At 42.6% G+C, this 21,175-nt stretch overlaps 1 protein-coding gene across 1 annotated transcript in view; it reads left to right on the top strand.

The window, feature by feature from the left end:
• The window catches only part of LOC138468894 (vomeronasal type-2 receptor 26-like), a 146,446-nt gene that overhangs the window by 106,233 nt on the left and 19,038 nt on the right, over window positions 1–21,175 (top strand). The window contains exon 6 of the mRNA XM_069609025.1: window positions 6,117–6,240. Within this exon, the coding sequence (XP_069465126.1) occupies window positions 6,117–6,240 (124 nt within the window). The remainder of the gene's footprint in view (window positions 1–6,116; window positions 6,241–21,175) is intronic.

Genomic DNA, 21,175 nt, shown 5'->3' with positions numbered 1-21,175 from the left:
TTCTACCTCCAGCTTCTCCATTATATTAAGAACGTGCATTTTCGAAATAAAGGCGGAGCTGACATATTTTTTAATAGCAATGGTGAAACTGGCGCTCAGTATGACATTGTAAACTGGCAACGGGGTCCCGGCGGAAACCTCAGGCAGGTGACTGTGGGAATATACGATGACAGAGCTCCTCCGGGACAAGCTCTCACTATCAATACCAGCGCGATTATATGGCCTTCAGAGGTCACTCAGGTATGAGCATCAACAGATATGCCATGCATTTGATGGATTTTACTTCACTAAATGAATTTTGGTGGTGTGTGATATGGAAATGAATCACCTTGGAAATGAATCTTTCACATAACATGTTCATCTGGTTCTTAGTGATTGCATCGACAGCCAAACCATCGACAACCATACATTGACAAAAAAGCATCTAAAAAAAAAAATGGAATGCATTTTTTAAAATTCAATGGGGGTTTATTCGATGCACTTTTTTCAATGGTATGGTCTGTCGATGGTTTGTATTTGATGCAAATACGGATACCGTTCATCTGGTCATGAAAGAGCGTAAGACTGAGGTTATGTTAAGAATTCATAATTAAAAGCAATTGAGACCAGCATATTGCAGTCTGGACATCAAGAACGAAATCCGCTGCAGAACATAATTAAAAGTACAAGGATACAAATGGGATGTATTTGCATTATTAGTTACCCTGGAGCAAACAATGTTGTCAAGTGCCTGAGTTAGAGATCCCTGACCATGGCATTACTTCTGAATCGGAATATGCCATTTTCCGTAACATCACAAGTCAGAGATATATGAGTCAAATGACTATTTCATTCCTCATTCGCAAAGGGAAGTCTAATTCATAGCTAAAACATCCCACATAGAACGCTATGGGCCAGTCGAAGCAACAAGGATGGCCCAGGTGGGCATGTGAAAGTGAAGAGAACCTATAATTATAATTGTTCTTTTATAACGTGTTTAATACCAATGACTGGTTTCTAAGCTCGGGATCCAGATTCAAACCTGTGCTTCGCTGCTTTGTCTTGCTTGCAAGACAAACGTGTTGCCCCTGAGTTATCCATCCCCTTATCACAGTCTCTATCCAATCAAAAATAGCTATGTCAACTATTTCATCTTGGGTGAAGTGTGCTGGCATTAAGCTCAAACACTTAGGCAGAAGGAGTTTTTTTGTAAACCTGAAAAGCAAGAGAGGCCATAGAACACAAGAATAGCAGATTTGAACTCCATCATGAAGTAGCAGACAGTGAAATCTTCTGAAGTGGGCCTTTTGTAGATGGACTGAATGCAGAAGCATTTTCACAAAGTGGCCCCGATTACCTGAGAGAGACTTTGGTGTACCAACGGGAAGGAAGAGATTACCTGACAGAGCTGCCTGACACCAGTCAGTGTGCCTACCTGTTTTGGGCCTTGATAAGACTAATAAAAGTAAGTACTGTGACCCCAAATTATTTATAGAAAGGTCCTAAAGAATTAATTAGATCCCAGAAAGCAATTAAACATATTTTGTGAACCCTGTTTAAGTGCTAGTTAACTGAAAGCGGGAGTATAATACAAGGTGTATGTGCTTTGTGATTTATAATCTATGAATGCATTTGATATCTCATAGTGAAATATGAAGTTGACAAGTGCCTTGGTTGGGATCTGCCATAGTCAATTAAGTTATTGAAATTGATACCTTAATGAGCATAAGAAACTGGGGTTCTGTGCGGCTGGATCTGATTCCTTGTGAATAGTGAGAGAGTTGGGCACTGCTATCCCAATATTCCAGAAGAATAGAAACCCTAGAAACCCTGAGACTTTAACATTGTTTTCAACTAATATAACATTACAAAAGACGACCTATTGTATGTATGGTCAAGCTAAGAACCAAGAGCTTGTCATAGATATTTTCCAACATTTTAGATTTAAATCAGTGCAAGAAATGGTAAGCTGTGTTGTACCGAGCAACATGTTTCTCTAATGCTAATAATTCAGAGAAAACTGACTACATTATTTTTGTTTCAAACTTTATTCTGAGAACTTCGTCAATCTCAAAAGAAAGTTAAATCAAACAATCAGTACCAATGTGTCTGTCTGTATTATAAAGTAGTTAAGCCTATTATCTAGAACAGTCATGCATACTGTGTTTTATATGTCAGGTCATTTACGCAAATAATGAGACAACAGCCGGTGGGTTGCATTTTACATTCCGTAAACAACTTTCCGATATCCATTTGAAAGATTTGGTTGGACTTCAACAGCATTGCAAGTTAGGGGAGCACCTTTAGACCCTTGATTTAATATTTTAAATAAAACAAAATATTCAGATATTCAGATTAAAACTGCCGGTGTACTTTCCCAAATTGTGGTTGGGACTGTTTTTTGGGGGACTAGGAAGGTAAATATATTCCACAAATAGATGTCATTAATGTTTCATGTTTGGCAAATATTTGTTTATATTCTGCACACAAATGGCACGCAATACGTGTAGTTTGTCTGATAAAGTGATAAAGTATATATACAGTATTGGCTACTGCGGAACCCACACAATGTCAATAGTCAATATTCCCAGACAGCTACATTTCAGCTTGTTGCTAAACACTGAGGCCTGTATTGTGCAATAATGTCATTTGATTCATAAAATGCAATAATGTCCAATGAGGCTATGCCAAAGAAGTTTATATAGTTCAACCTCCTTTTTGGAGGTGGACATTTAAAAGAAGTATGTTATGCCTTGACTTTTCCTTTACGGCAAGAGCAAGGCTGTCAGGATCTAAAAAAGCCCTTTGCCATTACAAAGCTTTCCTTTGGTTTGACCTGTAACAGACAAGACCAAGCACAGGGTAAAGAGGCACATATGAAATCACCTTCCATTTGGATCCAGATGAGCTTTGATCTTTGACGGATACTCCCAAAGGTAATACTACCCCATTCCGAGGCTGGGCTCATTCACAAAAGGGGATCGGCAGCCATGGACATCGGTCATTCTCTGGGTACAGTGATCCTAACACCAATGCCTCCGGCCATGGCCTGCCGCCATACCTAGCAGTCACTGCACCTAAGGCATGGAGTTTTGCCATGCCCAGGCAGAGTGAAACTATAAGTGACCAATGGGCCTGGCCTGCAATAATGACTGAGGGCTGAGTTGACCATTTTACCCCAACTCATCCTTGTACTCCTGCAGAGCAGAATCCAATTTGTCACAATTGGCACACACAACATTTGTCACACATTGATTTTGGAGCCCACCCCCAAACCCATGCCAGACAAATGCCATTTGTGATTTACCACTGCCCTTGACATGTGAGTGAAATATACCTTGCATTTTCAGCCTTGGATTGAATTCCCTATAAGAATATAATTTGATTGAAAAATTTGGAGGAAGTTGATATTTGTATAACTTGCCTCCCCATTAATTATGCAGATTTCAGATATACCATTTCACACATTTGCGGGTTCTTTCCTCATTAGCTCTCATTAGCATACTTCGCTGATAGTGTGCAACTCATTCTGGACCTCTAAAACGTCATTTTATGGAGTTGTCCCCGCCCCTCCCTGGAATGAAAAGCTGTAATGCGGACTGGCCAGAGTTCCAGGATGACTGGTGATGCTGTCAGCAGCCTTGGGCGCCGGCCTCCCCTGTGGGTCGACTATCCCCAAGCCCAGTGGCAGTCCCATGGAGGCCCGGCGGGGTCCCTGTCCCTCCACATAGGGAATAGCTGTAATGCGCCCAGGCAGAGCTACAGGACATCCAGTGGGCTGTCCTCAGCCTTTGGTGTCTCTCTCCCATGTGTGTCAACCACCACCAAGCCAAGCAGCGGCCCCAAGGAGCCCTGGCGGGGTTCGCGTCCCACACAGGAGGGAAAAACAATAACACAGCCCAGCCAGAGCTACACAATGGCTGGGTGTGCTTGGGTGCCTGGCTCCCATGTGGGTTGACTGACTCCAAGCCATCCCTGGAAGGAAAAGCTCTAACACGGCCTGGCCAGAACCCTGGGGTGCTGCTCCCAGTCTTGGGAATCTGCCTCGCACGTGGATCGACCACCTGCCTCCCCAGTGGCAGTGGCAGGGAGCCTGGTGGAGTCCCTATCCCTCCCTGGATGGGAAAGCTGTAATGCAGCCCAGCCAGAGGTCCAGGACAGCCATAACAAATTGTACCTTCCCTAGGAGCAGATTGACAGGTTATGCTGACAATCTGTCCCAGGGAGTGCAAAAATTGCATGCCCAGTCCCTTTTGGCTATAGAGGGGGAGAGGGCTGCTTATCTGGTAAGTGGTCCCCCAGGCTCCTCCCCTAAAATGAACCACTGGATGTCTAGTGGCCATTGCTGCTCCTCAGGGGTGGCAAGACTGTGAAAACTGCTCACAATTGTGCCCCCCCCCCAGGGAATCAGAAAGGATCTGTACCTCCTAGCTGAGTTTCCTGGGAGGGCTGGCCATAGGAACTGAGCCTCCCCCTGCTACCTCAAAGTTTGCCAAACTGTATACACTGGTATTTTTTTTTTGCCTTACTTGGGGGCAAATCGTTGCATAACAGCACCCATCTGCAACCCAAAGAAGGCAAAACAACTCTGTGCCACCTTTGTGGCAATTTCTGACCGGGGTAGAGTGAGGGTGGGGGTTTGTTTGGCCTGAGGGGCACACCCCCAGCCCCAGAATAATTTCCCTGGTGGCCTAGTGGTCCATGCTGCTTCTTCCCTTCTGTGGCAGAATAGGGCCAGACCTTCAATGTTACCCCCCCCCAAGGAAGCAGCAGGGATCTGCCACTCCTTAGAAGGATTCCAGGGGGCGGGGGAGCTGGCCCACATGTACAGGGCCAGCCCGATGAGGCACCCAAATGTGCCACAATATATATAGTGGTGGGAGTTTTGTCTTCCTTGGGGCAGATCAGTGGAACAAACCACCAATTATGCCGCAAAGAAGCCAAAACAACATTTTACCAACTTTGTGGCAAAGTTCAGGGTGGGGATGAGGGGAAGTTTTGCCTGTGTGGAACCCGGACCCCCAAAATCAATTCCCTGGTGGTCCAGTGGTGATTGCTGGTCTCCCCTTTTGAACAAGCTCTCCCCCAAGCCAATCGGGCAAAAACTGAGCAAGCAGCATGGAAAACCGTGTCTGCAGAATTCACTGAAAGGCTTCTGGCATGTAAATTAAATTTCCTGATGACATCAGTGGACGTTGCGTGCGTTGACATCATCACGGCTGCCCCCCGAGCTCAGGCCACCAGGCACAGAAGTGGAAGTCTTCCCCTTCACAGCCTGGGGGTCGGGAGCATCAGTGCTCCTCCCGGGGTTTGGTGGGGTGGATCTCGCCTGCATAGGTAAGTAATGAAAAGGACGAGATTGCAATATTGTCATCCGCAGTTAAGCAGTTAAACAAGCATTGGCTTCCTCCGGTCTGTCGCTATGCACTTTTTTAAAATGATACTAATTAAGGAAGTAAAGCTTTTTTAATACATTTAACACCACAAAAATAATAATGGCCCCTAGTACCCTTCTTATACATTTTAAGTTAATTTACCTGTCTCTTAATAAGTATAATAAATACGGATTGTTTCCTAAATTAGCATTAAATACTCTTCAAAAATATAAATGTAAGGAAAATGACAAAACATGAAAGCATCTCTCCAAGAGCTTGTTAAGCAATACACACACAAACACAGAATTGGCCGTTGCAGCCAAGTCATAGACATCACAGCACACCCAGTATTCTTTACTGGAAGTTCACTGCCACTTTAGAGCCAAATGGGCAATGCATTGTTAGAATGCAAAGTAACACAGATGTCAAGTCTTCAAATGCAGTAACATGTCTTTGCCAATAGGGCATTGCTATTCTATACAGAGAATTGTTGAACCCAAGTCAGACAGCTTTCAAGGATTCAGACAATTACATATATGTTACACTCTAATAGGGGTCGTCAGCACAGTATAGTTTGAACCGGTTTGGTGAATAATTGGACCTTTTTGCATAAACACCAGCAAAAAGTATGTTGGGTTTAGAATGCGGGAAAAAACTTAAGCTCTAAAAGAGTGACATGGTTTTCGGCCTAGGACCGTTAAAGCAATGCCAAGCCCTCTACTCTTTTTAGTACTGATTTGAATATTTGGTTATGTTTTTCAGGTTCCAGCCTCAGTGTGTAGTCAAAGCTGCCTGCCTGGCTTTAGAAAGGCTGTGAAAGAAGGGGAACCTGTCTGTTGCTTCGTGTGTGTTCTGTGTCCTCCGGGTGAGATCACCAACCAAACTGGTGAGTAATGAGGAGCAGAATGAATTAAGTGAAATCTCCTAAATATCGGTAGGTTTTACCAGGCCAAATACAAGCACAGGTCCTGTTTGGCAGTAGATTTTAGCTCAGGTACATGCTAACTCTTCATGTACATTATTTCAAGCCTTTGTAAAGCTATTTATATTAGGTATCCATGATGCATTGGACAAGTTATAGACTTTCAAAACCTGAGCCGAAGTGTTATTGTTTGTCCAAGTTAACACCAACTGCCAATCATAACAACTGTTCATATTTAGACCCGCTACTACCATTGTTTCGCTACCGTGTAATTGAATGTCCTTATTGGGTCATAACAGAGGTAATTCTGGGTTATCTACATGATCAAACATAGGGGGCACAAAGCAGGAGCTGTATGCTGGTCTCAATGCAGCATACATCTGCTTTTCTGTTATGCTCTAGCCATAGAGGTTGCTGATGTTGGTGGATGGGACCTTCTGTAATCTTAGCCCACAGGTCTCTATCTATAAAGATTCTCAAATTTAGAACCTAAAATATATGCTAAAACTGTAGACCAACTAGCTGATTATGCCTTACACAACCTAAAGTTTGAACCCAATCCCTTTGAAGCCAGAGACACCCTTCCCTCTACTGGTATGAATGGGTGAGGACACCAGACTTTGGGGGAAAAGGGGTCACATTGTGTCAGGAGGGACTAGAAAGTGCCTACCCAGAGAGAAATCAGAACGGTCTTGTAGAATTTAAAGGGGTACTTCAGTCTGAAATTTGATTGCCGAAAATTGATCCCGGATGTATTTCGAAGCATATATCTATTGTTCTTTCAAAAATTTCCAATGCAACTTACCCCCGTTTTTTGCACTTTAACACACGTGAAAACAAGGGTCGGGTCCCACCATCTTGGGCTAATCTTATCCGTTGATACATCGCCCTAAGTTCAAGTGCCCTCGCGGCACTAATTCAGATCACCGGCCCCTAACGCTGACATCACTAGACGCTTATGCCCCATTCCACAGCGCCAATGCACGTCTCATGTCAGCGTCCTCTGTGCTCCATCTAAATGTCTAGTCACCTCATTCCTCGACAAGTGTAAACAAACCCTTTCTGATCACACAAAGTTGGAGTTTCTTTTTCCTTTGTGTCAGTGTATTTCATTTCAAGCTTCCCTGACTTGTTTCTGCTCTGTTCACCTATCTTCCCAGTATGATGCACTGAAAATAGGTACTTACACTACCTAAAATGAATTAATTCAGTCATTTTTTATTTCTTCTATTATGTACTAAACCATATTTAAACATGTGTCCTTGCAAACCTTTAAAGTTTGAGCATATTAATCTTGTCTTTTCACAGTGTGTTTTTATAACATGGCTGTCTCTTCACTTGTCTTTCTTTAACAGTCAATGTTAATCGAAAACCTCTTCTCTTTACTGTATGCAAACAAAAGCTTTTTTATTTACCTCACTGTTGATTCTGTGCTTCTTCACTATTCAGGAACGGTGGCACAATTCAGCCCTGCATATATGAGCCCGAATATTCAGAAGAGGAAATCCCTGAAAGAGAAAAAAGTCTAGATGATGTGAAATCAGATGAAAGTCATAAAGATCAATTGCCAAAGCCTGAACCCTGTCGCATGCAACATGTTTCCACATGGTGCACCTGCCATTGTTGTGAGTGTATGCCTACTCTGGTGGAGAACTGCTGTTACAGAGAACATTCTGTCCGCTTGGCCTACAATGCTGAATAAGACACATCACCGCTATGCGTTACCGAACTGCATGACTTCAGGGCTGCATGTCTTACAAGATATGTGTTGCGAATTATGAGGGCCCTTATGCACGAACTATGAGCTACAGTTCGCCCTCGTAATCCAAGTAAAGAGTAAATTCACTCTATATATGTTGTGTGTTTGACAACCGAGATGGCTAACATAATATTTTGTTGCCCTGAATCAATATAACTTCGATGGATCACTGACGAAAGAATTTTTCTGTAAATTGAAAAAATGACTCATTCTAATCTGAAACCAAAGTGTTCATCTCTAGATTTCTCTTCCAAGCAATTATGTTTCATTCACTTGCAAGTATCTCCCATAGTGGATTTGCTGAAATGTGTGATCCCTAATTGAAATCACAAGTCCTGTCAGTACTTTGCACAAAACAGTACTTTTTAAAGCATAACAATGCCTTACATTTGACATGGTAGTGCAAACAAACAAAATGCATTTGTTGGGTTCATTCAAGTAAACTATTTCTGTATCTCTTACACAGGTGGTACAGGCTTGTGGCATATTGTGCGTTTTCATAGTGGATTCATGGAAGACTGGGATTTTGTGTCTGAAAAGTCATACCTTCCTGTGTGGTTCAAGCCATTCGAGATTAATTCCCCAGTGACCACGGACAATACTGTGGCTTTATACAGACAGCAACTCAACTGTAGTATTATAAATTGTTGTGTCATTGCCATCCACTTTACCAAACTAAATAACACAAATAAAAAATGAGTTAATCTGAACAGTTGTTCGAAATTCTTTGTAAGTTCACAATACGTCCAAACATCTAAGACTATCGTAAAGACTGGTGTGCTTTAATAAGTTTACTGGCATATCGTGCTCGCCTCATCCACATCCATCCCGCTCCACTATTAATGGTAGTTTGCACCTGTGGATGTGCATTCGCAAAGGGGCTGGGAGGATGGGAACGCTCAAGCGCCGGATACCATGTACACCTCAAAAGGGTTCTTCCGCCTGGGGGCCCTTAGCCTCATGGCCACCCCATACCCAGTGTCTCGAGTCTCCTCTCTGAAGACCCCGTCCCTGCAATCAACATATGTCATTGACAGTGTTACAGACCTATTGTGCTTGCCTCATCCAAATCCATCCCCCTCCAGTATCAATGGCAATTTGCAGCTCTGGCCGTGCACTGGCAAGCGGGATGGGAGGATAGGAAAACTCAAGGTGTCGAATAACATGTACACTTAAACGGGTTCATTTGCATGGGGACCCTTATCCACCTGGCCACCACAGACCCAATGTCTCCAGTCTCCACTTTGAAGACACCTTCCCTGCAATCAGCATATGCATGTGTCCATTGACTGTGTTCCGGGTCTATTGCCATCATCTCACCCACATCCATCCCCCTGTGCTATCAATGGTAGTTTGCACCTGTGGTGGGTGCTCACATGGGAGCTGGGAGGATGGGAGCACTGAAGGTGCTGAATACCATATACACCTCAAAGGGTTCTTTCACCTGGGGACTCTTGTCCACATGGCCACTCTAGACCTGGTGTCTCCAGTCTCCCCTTTGAACACCCCATCTCGGCAATCAACATATGTCTGTGTCCATTGGCGGTGTTCCAGGCCTGTTGCTCTCGCCTCATCCACATCCATTCCCCTCCATTATCAATAGCAGTTTGCACCTGTGACCCCACGCCTGCAAGGGGGCTGGGAGGATGGGAACACTCAAGGCACCGAATACTATGTATACCTCGAAGGGTTCTTTTTTGCATGGGGACACTTTCCACATGGCCACCCCAGACCCGGTGTCTCCAGTCTCCGATTTGAAGAACCCATCCCTGCAATCTACATATGTCTGTATCCATTGACTGTGTGCCAGGCCCGTTCCGCCAGGGTCGTAATGAGGCCCAATGTCTTGAAATAGTCTGTGAACAGGTAACATAATTAACCGTTTTTAGTTTTTGGGGAATATTTCCATTGATATTTTATTACACAAGTTTCCTTCATGATGCGATGTACTGTGGTTTATACATTTTTAACTTTAAATTACTTTGTATATCCCTACTTTAGGGATACTAGAATAGTTCAGTGCAATGGGATGCCTTTACAAACGCACTGTCACATTGCGTCCTTTAAAAAAATGGTCATTTTATTAAAATTGCCATCTTTGTCTTTATATAGACTGCACTGATGGAAGTTGGCAGAAACCTGAGGGTATTCTCCCAAGCAGACCTCGAGAATGCCTTATTCGGGTGTCCAGGGAAGGGCTGGCGCTCTCAGATCCCAACCCACGGGATGGACAAGCGAGGGAGGATCACCTGGGTAGGGGAGCCCGGGGTTGTGCTCAGGGAAATGCCACAGGTGAGACGCAGCATTATACTGAGGAGGATGGTGAAGGGAACGAAGTCCCTGAGGCTTTCCTTGGTTATTCCACTTCTACCTCCCTTCCATCCAAAGAAGCTCCCTTAATAAAGTCCAATCGCCCCTACACCTCTAACAAATCCCCTAAGATCCCAAACCCCATTGACCCCAGAAACCATTGTTCCCAGAGTCCCTGTTTCCATGTTGCCCACCAACATACTCACAATCATTCTTCTCCACATCCCTCTGATAATTCATTCCCAAAACCAGTCTTCCCTGACAAAACACTACCATTCCCAGAATCCCCTCTGTTAATTTCACAATCACAGTGATTCCCATTTTATTCACAAACCCTACCAATACCCATCCCTCTGATTATCACTTTCCGAACTCCCAGTCAAATCTAACCAACAACTACAGCTCCCACAAACCCTCCTACTAATTTCACCAACTTTACAAGACCTACCCTTCTGAGATCACCACAAACCCTAATACAGATGTGATAATTGTGATGTGATAATTCCATGTAACACCTCTTTCACCCTCCTTTTCCAAACCAAGCACTTCTTTACATTATGACAAACAACAGACAAATACAAAAAGTGTTTACCTGCCATGTCCCAACCCAAGGGTCAGGCAAAGTCAGGCAATTGAACAAAATAACCAACACACTCCTGATGGCTTTTCCCTTTCCCCACTGGGATAAATGGTGGAGCACCAAAGCACATTACCAGCAAGGCAGACCGCACAAGGAGACAGCTATCCAGTTTAATAGAACGAGAAAGGTGGCGGTAACCAAAAGGGTGACAAGGAGTGAAGCGACCTTGCCCTTTCCGTCCCAGACCCGCAAAGCCTTTGTAAGAGGAAACATAAGATCGCGATAAATAGCCCAAGTGTGGTGTAGCAGATGTCAGAGGCACCCGTAGGGTGCCTAAGCCGAAAAGCCAGAGTGAGGGAGACTCCTCCTACCATGGTACTGGACTTGACTCCACAGACAAGGAGAGCCAAGCTGCGCATCACACCCGGTGAGTCGAAGGGGAAACTGATAAGAAACCAAACTGTGTTGAATGAAACCTGCAAAGCGCCAGATTGAGAAGTGTTAAAAGAACTGTGAATAGTAACGGGAAAACCAGCTGCAGAGGGGAGCCAGCACCAAGTGGGTGCTGTCTCAAGAAACTCTGGTTGCTCCTGTGCTGAATAAAACTACTAATACCAGAAGGCTGTAGGAGAGCCGCCAAGATAGGTCAAAGTGGTCATACAGGAGGTCTAGCAAAATCCCCTTACAATTGAAAGTCTTTGATCGGCAAACTGTTAAGAAAGCAAGGGAAGTAAATCCTGCATGGTGAAATGAGTGAATGAACAAGGTGTTACAAAAGTTGGCAAGAATGGCCTTGACGGAGGGATGCTAACGAAAAGGGGCGAAGCCTGAAGTCCCTATGAACAGTGTGTTGACAGGAGTGAACCTGGCATGGGTGGTTCACAGTAACCTGTTTTGTAAAAGAAGGAAAAGCCATAGTGAGGCTGACATCGGAAAGGGGTCCGAGCCCGAAGGAGGGAGATCCAGCATGGGAAGTTACCACCCAAAGTTGATTGAAAAGAAAATTGTTCAGTTGAGTTGTTGAATACGATATGTGAAAGATCTACGCCCAGAAGAGGGAGACCAAGACGTGAAGTATGAAGAATTGTTTAAAAAGACTTTGTGAATACAAGAAGTATTGGAGGACCAGAGGAAGTGAACTGTCCCCCTAGTCATTTGCGTCTGAGCCCGGCAGTGGGAAATCCAGGCGTAAAAAGTTATTACCTGAAACTCATTGGAAAAAGGAACTGGCTATTTGATTTATGTAATACGATTTGTGAGGGGTCTGCACCCAGAGGTGAAGCTATCACCCAAAGTATGTGTGGAACAGAACTTTGTGTTTGTTTGTTGGATGCATCATGCCTCGAAGGCAAGCGACTTTTTATCGAAAAGAGATTCAAACATCGAAGAACCTGATAGCTGAAACGGAACTGTCGGTTCATGCTGGAAAAGCTTGGGCATGTGCTGTGCTCAGGAGATCCACTTTGCCGTGTGCTCAAAATGTGGGGAAGGGAGACTCCTGGCAATCACATCCTGACTTACGATTTGAGAACTCTTCTTTCATTATTGAAACCTATCCCAAACTCCTTCTGTAATTAGTAGTAAGGATTTGGCAAGAGTTTTTTTTTTTTAGTATAGGCCCTTTTATTTGACACAGCGTCACTTGGACTGCCTTATTTTTCATTTTATTGTCAATGCTTGCTCCCATCTTAGATTTTGTTTTAGGTTAGGTGTTTTTCCACCCTGCATTCCTTGTTCAATAAACACCCTTGAACTGTGATCACTTGGGTCTGTCTTTACTGTGTCCACCATGAGCTTCTGACAAAGTACAGACTGTTACCATGGAGGAAACCACAGGCACATCCAACGCCCTAATGGTGATGCCAAGGACTTGCACACAATCTGTTTTTTATCATTTTTGATGTGGTCTAAATTATAATACTAATGTACATTTTCTATCGAACAATGGAATGAATATATACATCGATTAAAGGAGTCAACGGCAACCTCAATCACCTTTCAAGTACATTATTTAGAATTGAATTTTTCAAGCTCAACTTAAAACATATTATTATTGTTTTGAATATTATTAGCTTTTGATACAAAGTGGCTTGTAGGCTTATTTGTCAATATAGACCATCCCTTCCATGTCATTTTTGCATTTTTTTATTTTGCTTTCACATATTTATTATTACAATTACTGCCATATAGGCAGAGCCTGGAACTTCAACAACGTACTACTCTTCTTCTGCAACTGGTCTGGAGGATGAGAAGTGAAAATATATTGATTTATACTAACAGTATATTGATTTATACTAACAGTATCTATTTTCCATGTAAGCTAAGTTATTGTTTTGATAATTTCAGCAAATAGCAATGCATTTGACGAACAACCTTGATGTATTTATCTCAGAACCACATGCAACAATGAGAGAAAACCTTCAGAAAAAATGTACTACGTCACTGAATACCATAGAACCTTTCACTATATGCATGGTGTATGTTTTTGTTCATAAACTTTAGCTGCTTAGTGAAAAATTGAGTAAGTGAAACAAAATAACATTGCACCGCATTAAAGGGGCCACAATTTAATCAAAAATGTTACATGTACACAGTGTTGAATGTTATGTTAACACCAATTAAAACATTTAAATCAGATAATTAACCATATCTTTTTTACATAGGTTAACTGATATTGCAAGGTCGACAATCATTAAATCAACTTTCTCAAGGTGTACTGTGCGATCAAAGGTTTTAACATTGTGTCATCAAAGATTTTAACATTAAATTGTTCAACAATGTATTCAATGCTCTTTGGATTTGTTATGTACAAGTTAGTACTACTGAACTGGTCGAAATTGGAGAGACACATGGACAAGAGGTATACATAAGATATTGTAAAATATTAGTTATCATCCATTGTAACTATTATGTTATATTTAATATTCTTCAGCGGTTTACATAGTGACATTTGGTATATTTGTACAAATGTAAATATGATTCTTTAAGTGGAAGAACACATTTCAAGGTTTATACAATTTCAAAATGCTGTTTTTCAGCTTGGTCTGGTGGTCAGCAAATCGAAGTTACAAGGAAAATCTGGAAAACAAGGGTATGTAACCGGCAGGTATTTAAAAAAAATAAGTTGTTTAGGAGTTATTTCATTGATATTACATTTTAATGTTGTAATTCATATATTCTGTATGTGTGCTATAAATTAAGCATGTTTTCCTTTCTCTTTAATTAGAGGCCTAGGGAGAAGAGGAGCATACAATAACTACATAAACTAATGATGTCGGTTGCCAAACCTTTGTCACTTGGGAGTGGCTACATTTCGAGGTTCAGCATGGTCCTCACAAGATTCAGTACTGTGGTGCAGATGTCCAGAGGCCGGAATTTGAAATGAATGTCAGCAGTGACCCATGGAAAGTCTTCTTGGAGCATTGTTACAGCACACAATGTCACCCAGAAGAGACAGAAAACACATAAAATGTTTCGAATTTGCTTGCAGCACCGCTAACAAACAACAACCTCTAAAAAAATTCTATTTAAGAAACAGGCAATGTTCCTTGTTTCCCTAATACATGTGGACAAATTGGAAATATCACACACAGAAATAACTGAATTAAATGTATCATAAATTGCATAGGCATATTTGTGGGGAGCCATTGGTGAAGTTTACTCGTGTAGTCAAAGGCACCGACCTGAAGATCAAGGGTAGATGTGTATACTACCATAACTCATTTTCATGGTCTGCTCAACCTATACATGGAAAAGTGTCTGTTGGAAATGTACTTTGTTCATCTGCTTTGTTGTTTAGTGGATCAATGTTCAGTACAATTTCAAGTTTTTCAAACTTTTTAGGGCTCAAGTTCCTTTCAAAAGCCCAATACTACAAATATCAGTTCCCCGCTATTAGCCAGGCAAGGACTAGAATAGATGTCAATGGACAATGCTCTCGCTGGCAAAACGGCTCTGGCTTCGCTGGTGATGGACAGTGTGACAGCCCAGGTATTTTCTGCTAAATACTGCACTTACCACTTCCAAGATACGGACATTAAAAGAATAGAGAATTCAGTCGTCATGCAAGTATCTGAATGTACAACTTCTGTTGCCATGGAAAAATATGGTTTCAGTGAATCCAGTCAACTTCTGCAATCCAGAGGAATGCAACTAGACTTGATAGCCACTGACATGCAAGTTTCAATAGCCAAGCCCATGCAAGAGCAGTTTCCAGACAAAAAGCATCAATATGATGTAAGGATCATTGAGCAAGGAGCAGTAGTGTAAGAAAAGGTGAGGATTGTGCACAACAAAAAGCTTTCAAGAGACATGAGGTGACTCTCCGAATTCGGCCACACTTGAGATTTGGAGGTGTTCCATAAAAGGTGCCTAATTTACAGGCCTAAATTACAGGCTTAATAGGTTGCATTTTGGCATAGACGGTATAAAGGCTGGAACAAGATGGGCTGTATTTGCACACAATGAGAACTTTTGACATAAACAAGAAAAACTGCAGGAATTTTCAGGATGCCTCGTTACAACAAGGAGTTTACCAAAAGAAGCAACAGTGAATGGCAAAGCCAATCTTCCAGCAGATGGATTTTGAATTTGAGAAAGGTCTGACATTGAATTTGCTGGCCATGCAAGGCATGGAATTGATCCAGATTTTGTTTCCAGGGCCCAGTTTATGTCACAGAACATTGCAAAAGATGTTTGCCCCCCCGAACTTGCACTTGTGGAAAGGTTGATTTCAAGATTCAAAAGAGGTTTGGCTCTCTTTACAATGTTTAACAAAACCAGTTTCAAGCATTTGCACAGTGTTTGGAAACTGTTTTCAATGTACACAAAATGGAATAGTGTGTAACTTGAGATTACTTTGTTAAATAATTAGTTCTTAATGAATTTCTGTTTGTGAAATAATGTCACTAGATAGGCTTTAACATTTATTTTGTTTGTTGCTTTTTGTATTTTTTACTGTTAAAATAATGGATTTATATTACAACACTAAATGTCAGTCTGATTATTTCAAGTATGTAACTCAAATCAAATGTAAAGGAGCCTGGTGAGCTTAACACCAACAGTTACCAGGAGCTACTTTTGGCTCCTCCGGTCAACTAATGTACCGCTATGAACTAGCCCCTTGTTCCGTAGCGGTAGTTCCTGGTGACTGGTTACTGCTGGATACACAGGCGCTTCCTGTAACTCCTGCTTATCCAATCCTAATTTCGAGCGTGTTTGTGATGAACTCACAATATTTGAAGAATCTACGCAGAAGACTGGGGCAGCAGGCCTACAAAAACTCAATGTTTCCAGAGCTTTGATCCTCTCCAGGCTGGACTACTGCAACAGCCTCTTCCCCAATCTGCCTTTATCCTCCCTTTGTCCCCTTCAACTAATCGAGAATAGGTCTGCAAGACTTATCCTTGGCCTCAAGCCCAAGGGCTTCCTCTCTCCGCCCAAAAATGTCTCCACTCGCTCCCGGTGGTTCAGAGGATCACGTTTAAGACCCTCTGCACCACCCACAAGGCTTTCTGGGCCAGGGAACCCACTACATCCAATTATTTCCATAAATATCTCCTCTTTACAGACCTTTGGTCCTCCAGCTGCAGTTCTATACAGATCAGATGCTATTCCAAGCAGAGAGAATGGGGTAGATCTCTTTCCTCGGCAAGACCCTCCCTTTGTAATGGCCTCCCTGCCTCTCTCAGGCTTCTGCCAGATCTCCTTAAGTTTCATAGGCTTCTCAAGGCCCACCTTTTCTCTTCTTCCTTCCACTCTCCCACCCCTGCTAATGCCCCCCTCTGTCAAATTGACTGGCTCCCTGGGCCCTTCTGAGCTCCACAGGGCTCCAATTCCTCCTCGCCCACTATAACCCAGCAACTTGTTTTCCTGACCCCGCCCACAATCTGCACTTGCCCTTCCGGGTGCCTTTCACCTGACAAGCCTGGTGGGGTATGCATCCCTACCGATCCTGGTCCACCCCGTCCTCGGGTTTAGCATGTGGTCCTCACTGCCTGCTTCCCCTGGCACTTGCCCACCTGGCCTCCCCTTAGCACTTGCCTAGCCCCACTAGCTCTCTTCTTCCCCTCCTTCACCCACCTCCATTTGTATACCTCCTCTTGCCCTGCACCTCACTCCTGCCTAGCATTTTCCCTTCTGCCCAACCTATTGTCTGACCTGCACCTCTTGTTACTGCACTTGCACGATCTGAATGGCACAAGGCCTAGTAGGACCGTTATTATTGTTTTCTTCCCTGCACCCCCCCCCATTTTTGTCTTGTGGTGCCTTGAAACACCATTTGTGCCACATTGCAGAAGTTTGTAATCTTTTGAAAACTGCACTCATTCAAGATGTGCTGGAATTTTAGTTATGTAAAATTGTTATTGTTGCCCATAGCACGTGTTACCCTGGAGGCAACAGTCCACCAAGCCTGGTGCCAAGTTGCAAACCCCCCTTTTCCTGATCCGGCCATGTCTTCTCTATATATTAAGCCATCACTTTTCATTCGTCTACATGAATGAATCTGTGTTTCATGCTGTTACCATCTCTATATGTGAAGTATGATTAATAAAATGAGTTTGTGCGTTTTTATTCCACACTGCTGGAGGGTAGCGAATAGCTACTTAGCTAACAGCAATACATAATTATCAGATTTTGGTTACTAGGTGCAAAGAGTACTGTTGAAAAAGGTTGCATAGTCCCAACGGTAATATTATTTAAACAATTGACAGAATTGCTGAAGGTGTTGGATTTGGCTCAAGATGCAAAAGCCTGTTTTCCTGATTTGTATTTGAATTCTGTTTATTTCAGAAAAGAAATTGCCTACTTTGGCTATAAAAACTGGCCCACGTTATTATTTAGGCTTTTTTCGGGCATTGAACTATTGACGTATAGGGAAATCTGAACCTGTCTGCACCTCACATATGTTCCCCTTTCAAAAGAGCATGCACATTTTGTGTGATCAGGCACGTTAATACTGTTAAAATGGAAGTAAATATTTTCATATATGTGATACTTGAAATATTTTGTTCTTGCCATTAATACTGTTCATTTTTGTGGCATGTCTTACTGAAACTCACTCTGGCATGCTGTGAACGCTGGATGAAGAGTCCCATTGTAATTTGTCCATGAATCCACCATGCTAACAATTTGAAGGACAAAATGTGTTGAATATCTGCAAAGAATTGATAAGATTCACTATATTGAACGCTTACTTTGGAAAGTTACGTTTCCATTGATGCAAACTGTCTTTTGAAGTGGTTGGTCATCCATCAATTAGGGATAATGGACACCCTAGACACAATGTAAGCAAAGTTTTAAATAATATTTATGCAAATGAGGATGAAAAGTGTGCTGTATGCTACATGATTAACATTGTGATGAATATATGTCCAATTTGACGCAAAGAATATATATCATACATGTTAATTGTAACTTAAATTGATAGTTAACGTAAATAGGTACAGTGTATATTTATTACCATTTAAAGTTTATTCGGATAATATCCATAAACCACAACAAAAACAATTATAAAGTGGGTACTGACATTTATTTTCACATTCTCGATTTTACATAGTTACATAATACCGATGTACGCCTGTCATGGGTACAGTCTACTGGTCGACGGCTTCTTCAACCGTAATTGGACAATAATCATCAACAACACATCTGTGATAACCATTATCTGGGACTATTGCCATACACCAATCTGTCCTCTCGCAGTTGCAGTAATAAGGAGAGACATGGCAGCCTATATGTTCTGAAATCATGTAGATGTGAAAGTGTTGCAACACCATGTGCGTCGATCAAAAATCAGCGATGGAAGATAATACCTTTCTGTGAAGAATGTAAAGACTGTGATTAATCGATCGATGCATGGAATCAGCATTATAAGATCACTGTTCACAGTAAAACAAATGAGAACCATGCAATATTTTCTGGCTATAACCTCTACTGGAAAACGTTTCCCATGTTTTAGTGGGCTTAATTAATTCTTTTGAGCGCTATGTCAAAATGAAAGTACTTCCTAATCTCCTGACTATTGATGTTTTTGTTTTGATAGTTTTTGTGAAAAGAAACAATTGTTTTGGGTTTGTTGTGGATGTATGTGTTTATGTTCCTGGTCTGCGCTAGATAACGTTATGACGTTGGTGATGATAGGGTATGTTTGGCTACGCTGTCCACTAACGTCATTACAACAGGTGGAGCTATTCGTGATCGTCTAGTGATGTCAGGGCGTGCGATCTGAATTAGTGCTACAAGGGCACTTGAACTTAGGGTGATGGATCAAAGGATAAGATTAGCACAAGATGGTGGTACTGCATGAGGTAAAGTGCAAAAAATTGCATAAGTTTCATTGGAATTTTTTTAAAGAATGTTTTAAGAATGCGTGCTCAGAAATATATGCCGGATCGATTGGGCCAATAAAATCTTCTGACCGAACTACCCCTTTATGTCAACCCTTCCCTATTGCCTATAGTACACACTCCAAGAGTGGAGTGCAGAGTGGTGTGAACAAGGTTTAATAGAGGTGTATTAACACCTAATTCCCAGGCTGCTTATACAATGAACTGACACTCTATGATCACTGAGTTAAGATCATACAACGAAATTCATTTTTTACACAATGTTGTCATTCAATGAACTTTAGACCCATTCATCTTGGTTTCGGTGTTTAAACCTAGTACATGTGAGCAACAATTATCTGGATAATCACCCAACTCACTGACATATCACAGCATTTGTTAGCACCACATTTTTGCACATATGCTTTCAACAGGCGGTTTATCATTCACTACTAGATGGCTTCATGCCATTCAATGGGGGTTGAAGCACCAGCTCCATAATGCATTGGTCTTCGCCATAATTATACTGCAAGGAGGATGAGAGTGTAAGCCATCTTTGAAGCACATCGTTATTCAATCACCTGACAATCTCTGTAACAGCAGTCATTTTGGGATTGAGAGCACAGTAGTGTAAGCATGATCAATTTGGGACCAAGATTTCAAACTCTAATGGACTCATCAACAAGACAAACACCTCATCAACTATGTGACCCCTAAATCATTTGAGTCCCATCTTTCAATACACTCCAGCATTGTTATTTTTAATGCTTTCTGTAAAATGCACCTTAAAGACCTAAGACATTTATAATTTACATATTAATGTAATGTTTATCTTCACAGGCCTTATCTGCGAAATACAGTCATGACATAGCAGCCAAAGGGGTCTGACAACAGGATGGGGGAAAAGTGAGGATAGAGCCTTGAGGGACACCACAGGTGAAGAGTGTGATGGGGAGAGGGAAGGGCCCAGTTGAACCTGGGAAGGTGGTCCGAGAGGACGGAGGTCAAACAGTCCAGTGCCAGGCTTGTGATGCAAAGGATGTCAGTGAGCCGATTTTTAAGGGTGGCACGATTGACTGTATCGAAGGCAGAGGAAAGATCCAGAAGGATAAGAATGGATGGAGAGTTGGAATCGAGATTTGAGAGCAAGTCTTTACCTGTGTTCAGGAAAGCAGTTTCTGTGCCTTTAGCTGCTGTGAAGCCAGACTGGTGGTCGTGGAGACAACTAACAGATTCAGTGTACTGTATAAGTTGGGAGATGTCCAGCTTCTCCAAGCGTTTGCACAGGAAGGGGGTAATGGAGATAGGAAGGTAGCCTGGCAAGAGGGGTCGACAGTGGGCTTTTTGAGGAGAAAATCCACACAGGAGTGATTGAGGGGTAGTGGGAAGGAGCCTGGCCTGTGGCATAAGAGTGATTACAGATATCCACCAAGGCTCGAGCAAGCGAGGCAATGTTGCCTTGATAGTTCTGGAGGAATAGGGGAGCACCTGTTTGGAAGAGACTTTCATCGAGAGGACTTGTTTAGAGGCCTCATCCGGTGCTATGGGTTGGAAAGAGGAGAGCAGGAGGGAAAGGGAAAGGGGGACTGAGTGAGGCCTGAGAGCTGGTGAGGAAGGGGTGTAAAGGAGATTGAGGAAGGCATTTCCTGTGTTTTCGTTAAGAAGTGGGAGGCCAATGATGTGCAGAGTGTCAGGGATGGCAGGGGAGAAGTGGAGACTGCAGTAGGATTGGCGAGTTCCTTGCAGATTTTAAACAGTTTGCCCATGTTGTTTGTAGCCCCAGAGATGCAGGGTTGCATATGGGCCCTCTTCTTCAAGTGAATAGTGAGTCTGTATTGCCCTTGGAGCAGGTGACAGACCACTATGTCAGAGGATGTGCCTGAAGTCTGCCTCTCCCACTCAGCATATCTGCACTTGTGTTTC

The sequence above is a fragment of the Ambystoma mexicanum genome, chromosome 1p (genome assembly GCF_040938575.1).
Source record: "Ambystoma mexicanum isolate Mex_15411 chromosome 1p, UKY_AmexF1_1, whole genome shotgun sequence".
NCBI classification, from domain to species: Eukaryota; Metazoa; Chordata; class Amphibia; order Caudata; family Ambystomatidae; genus Ambystoma; species Ambystoma mexicanum.
This window is presented reverse-complemented; position numbering and strand designations above follow the sequence as displayed.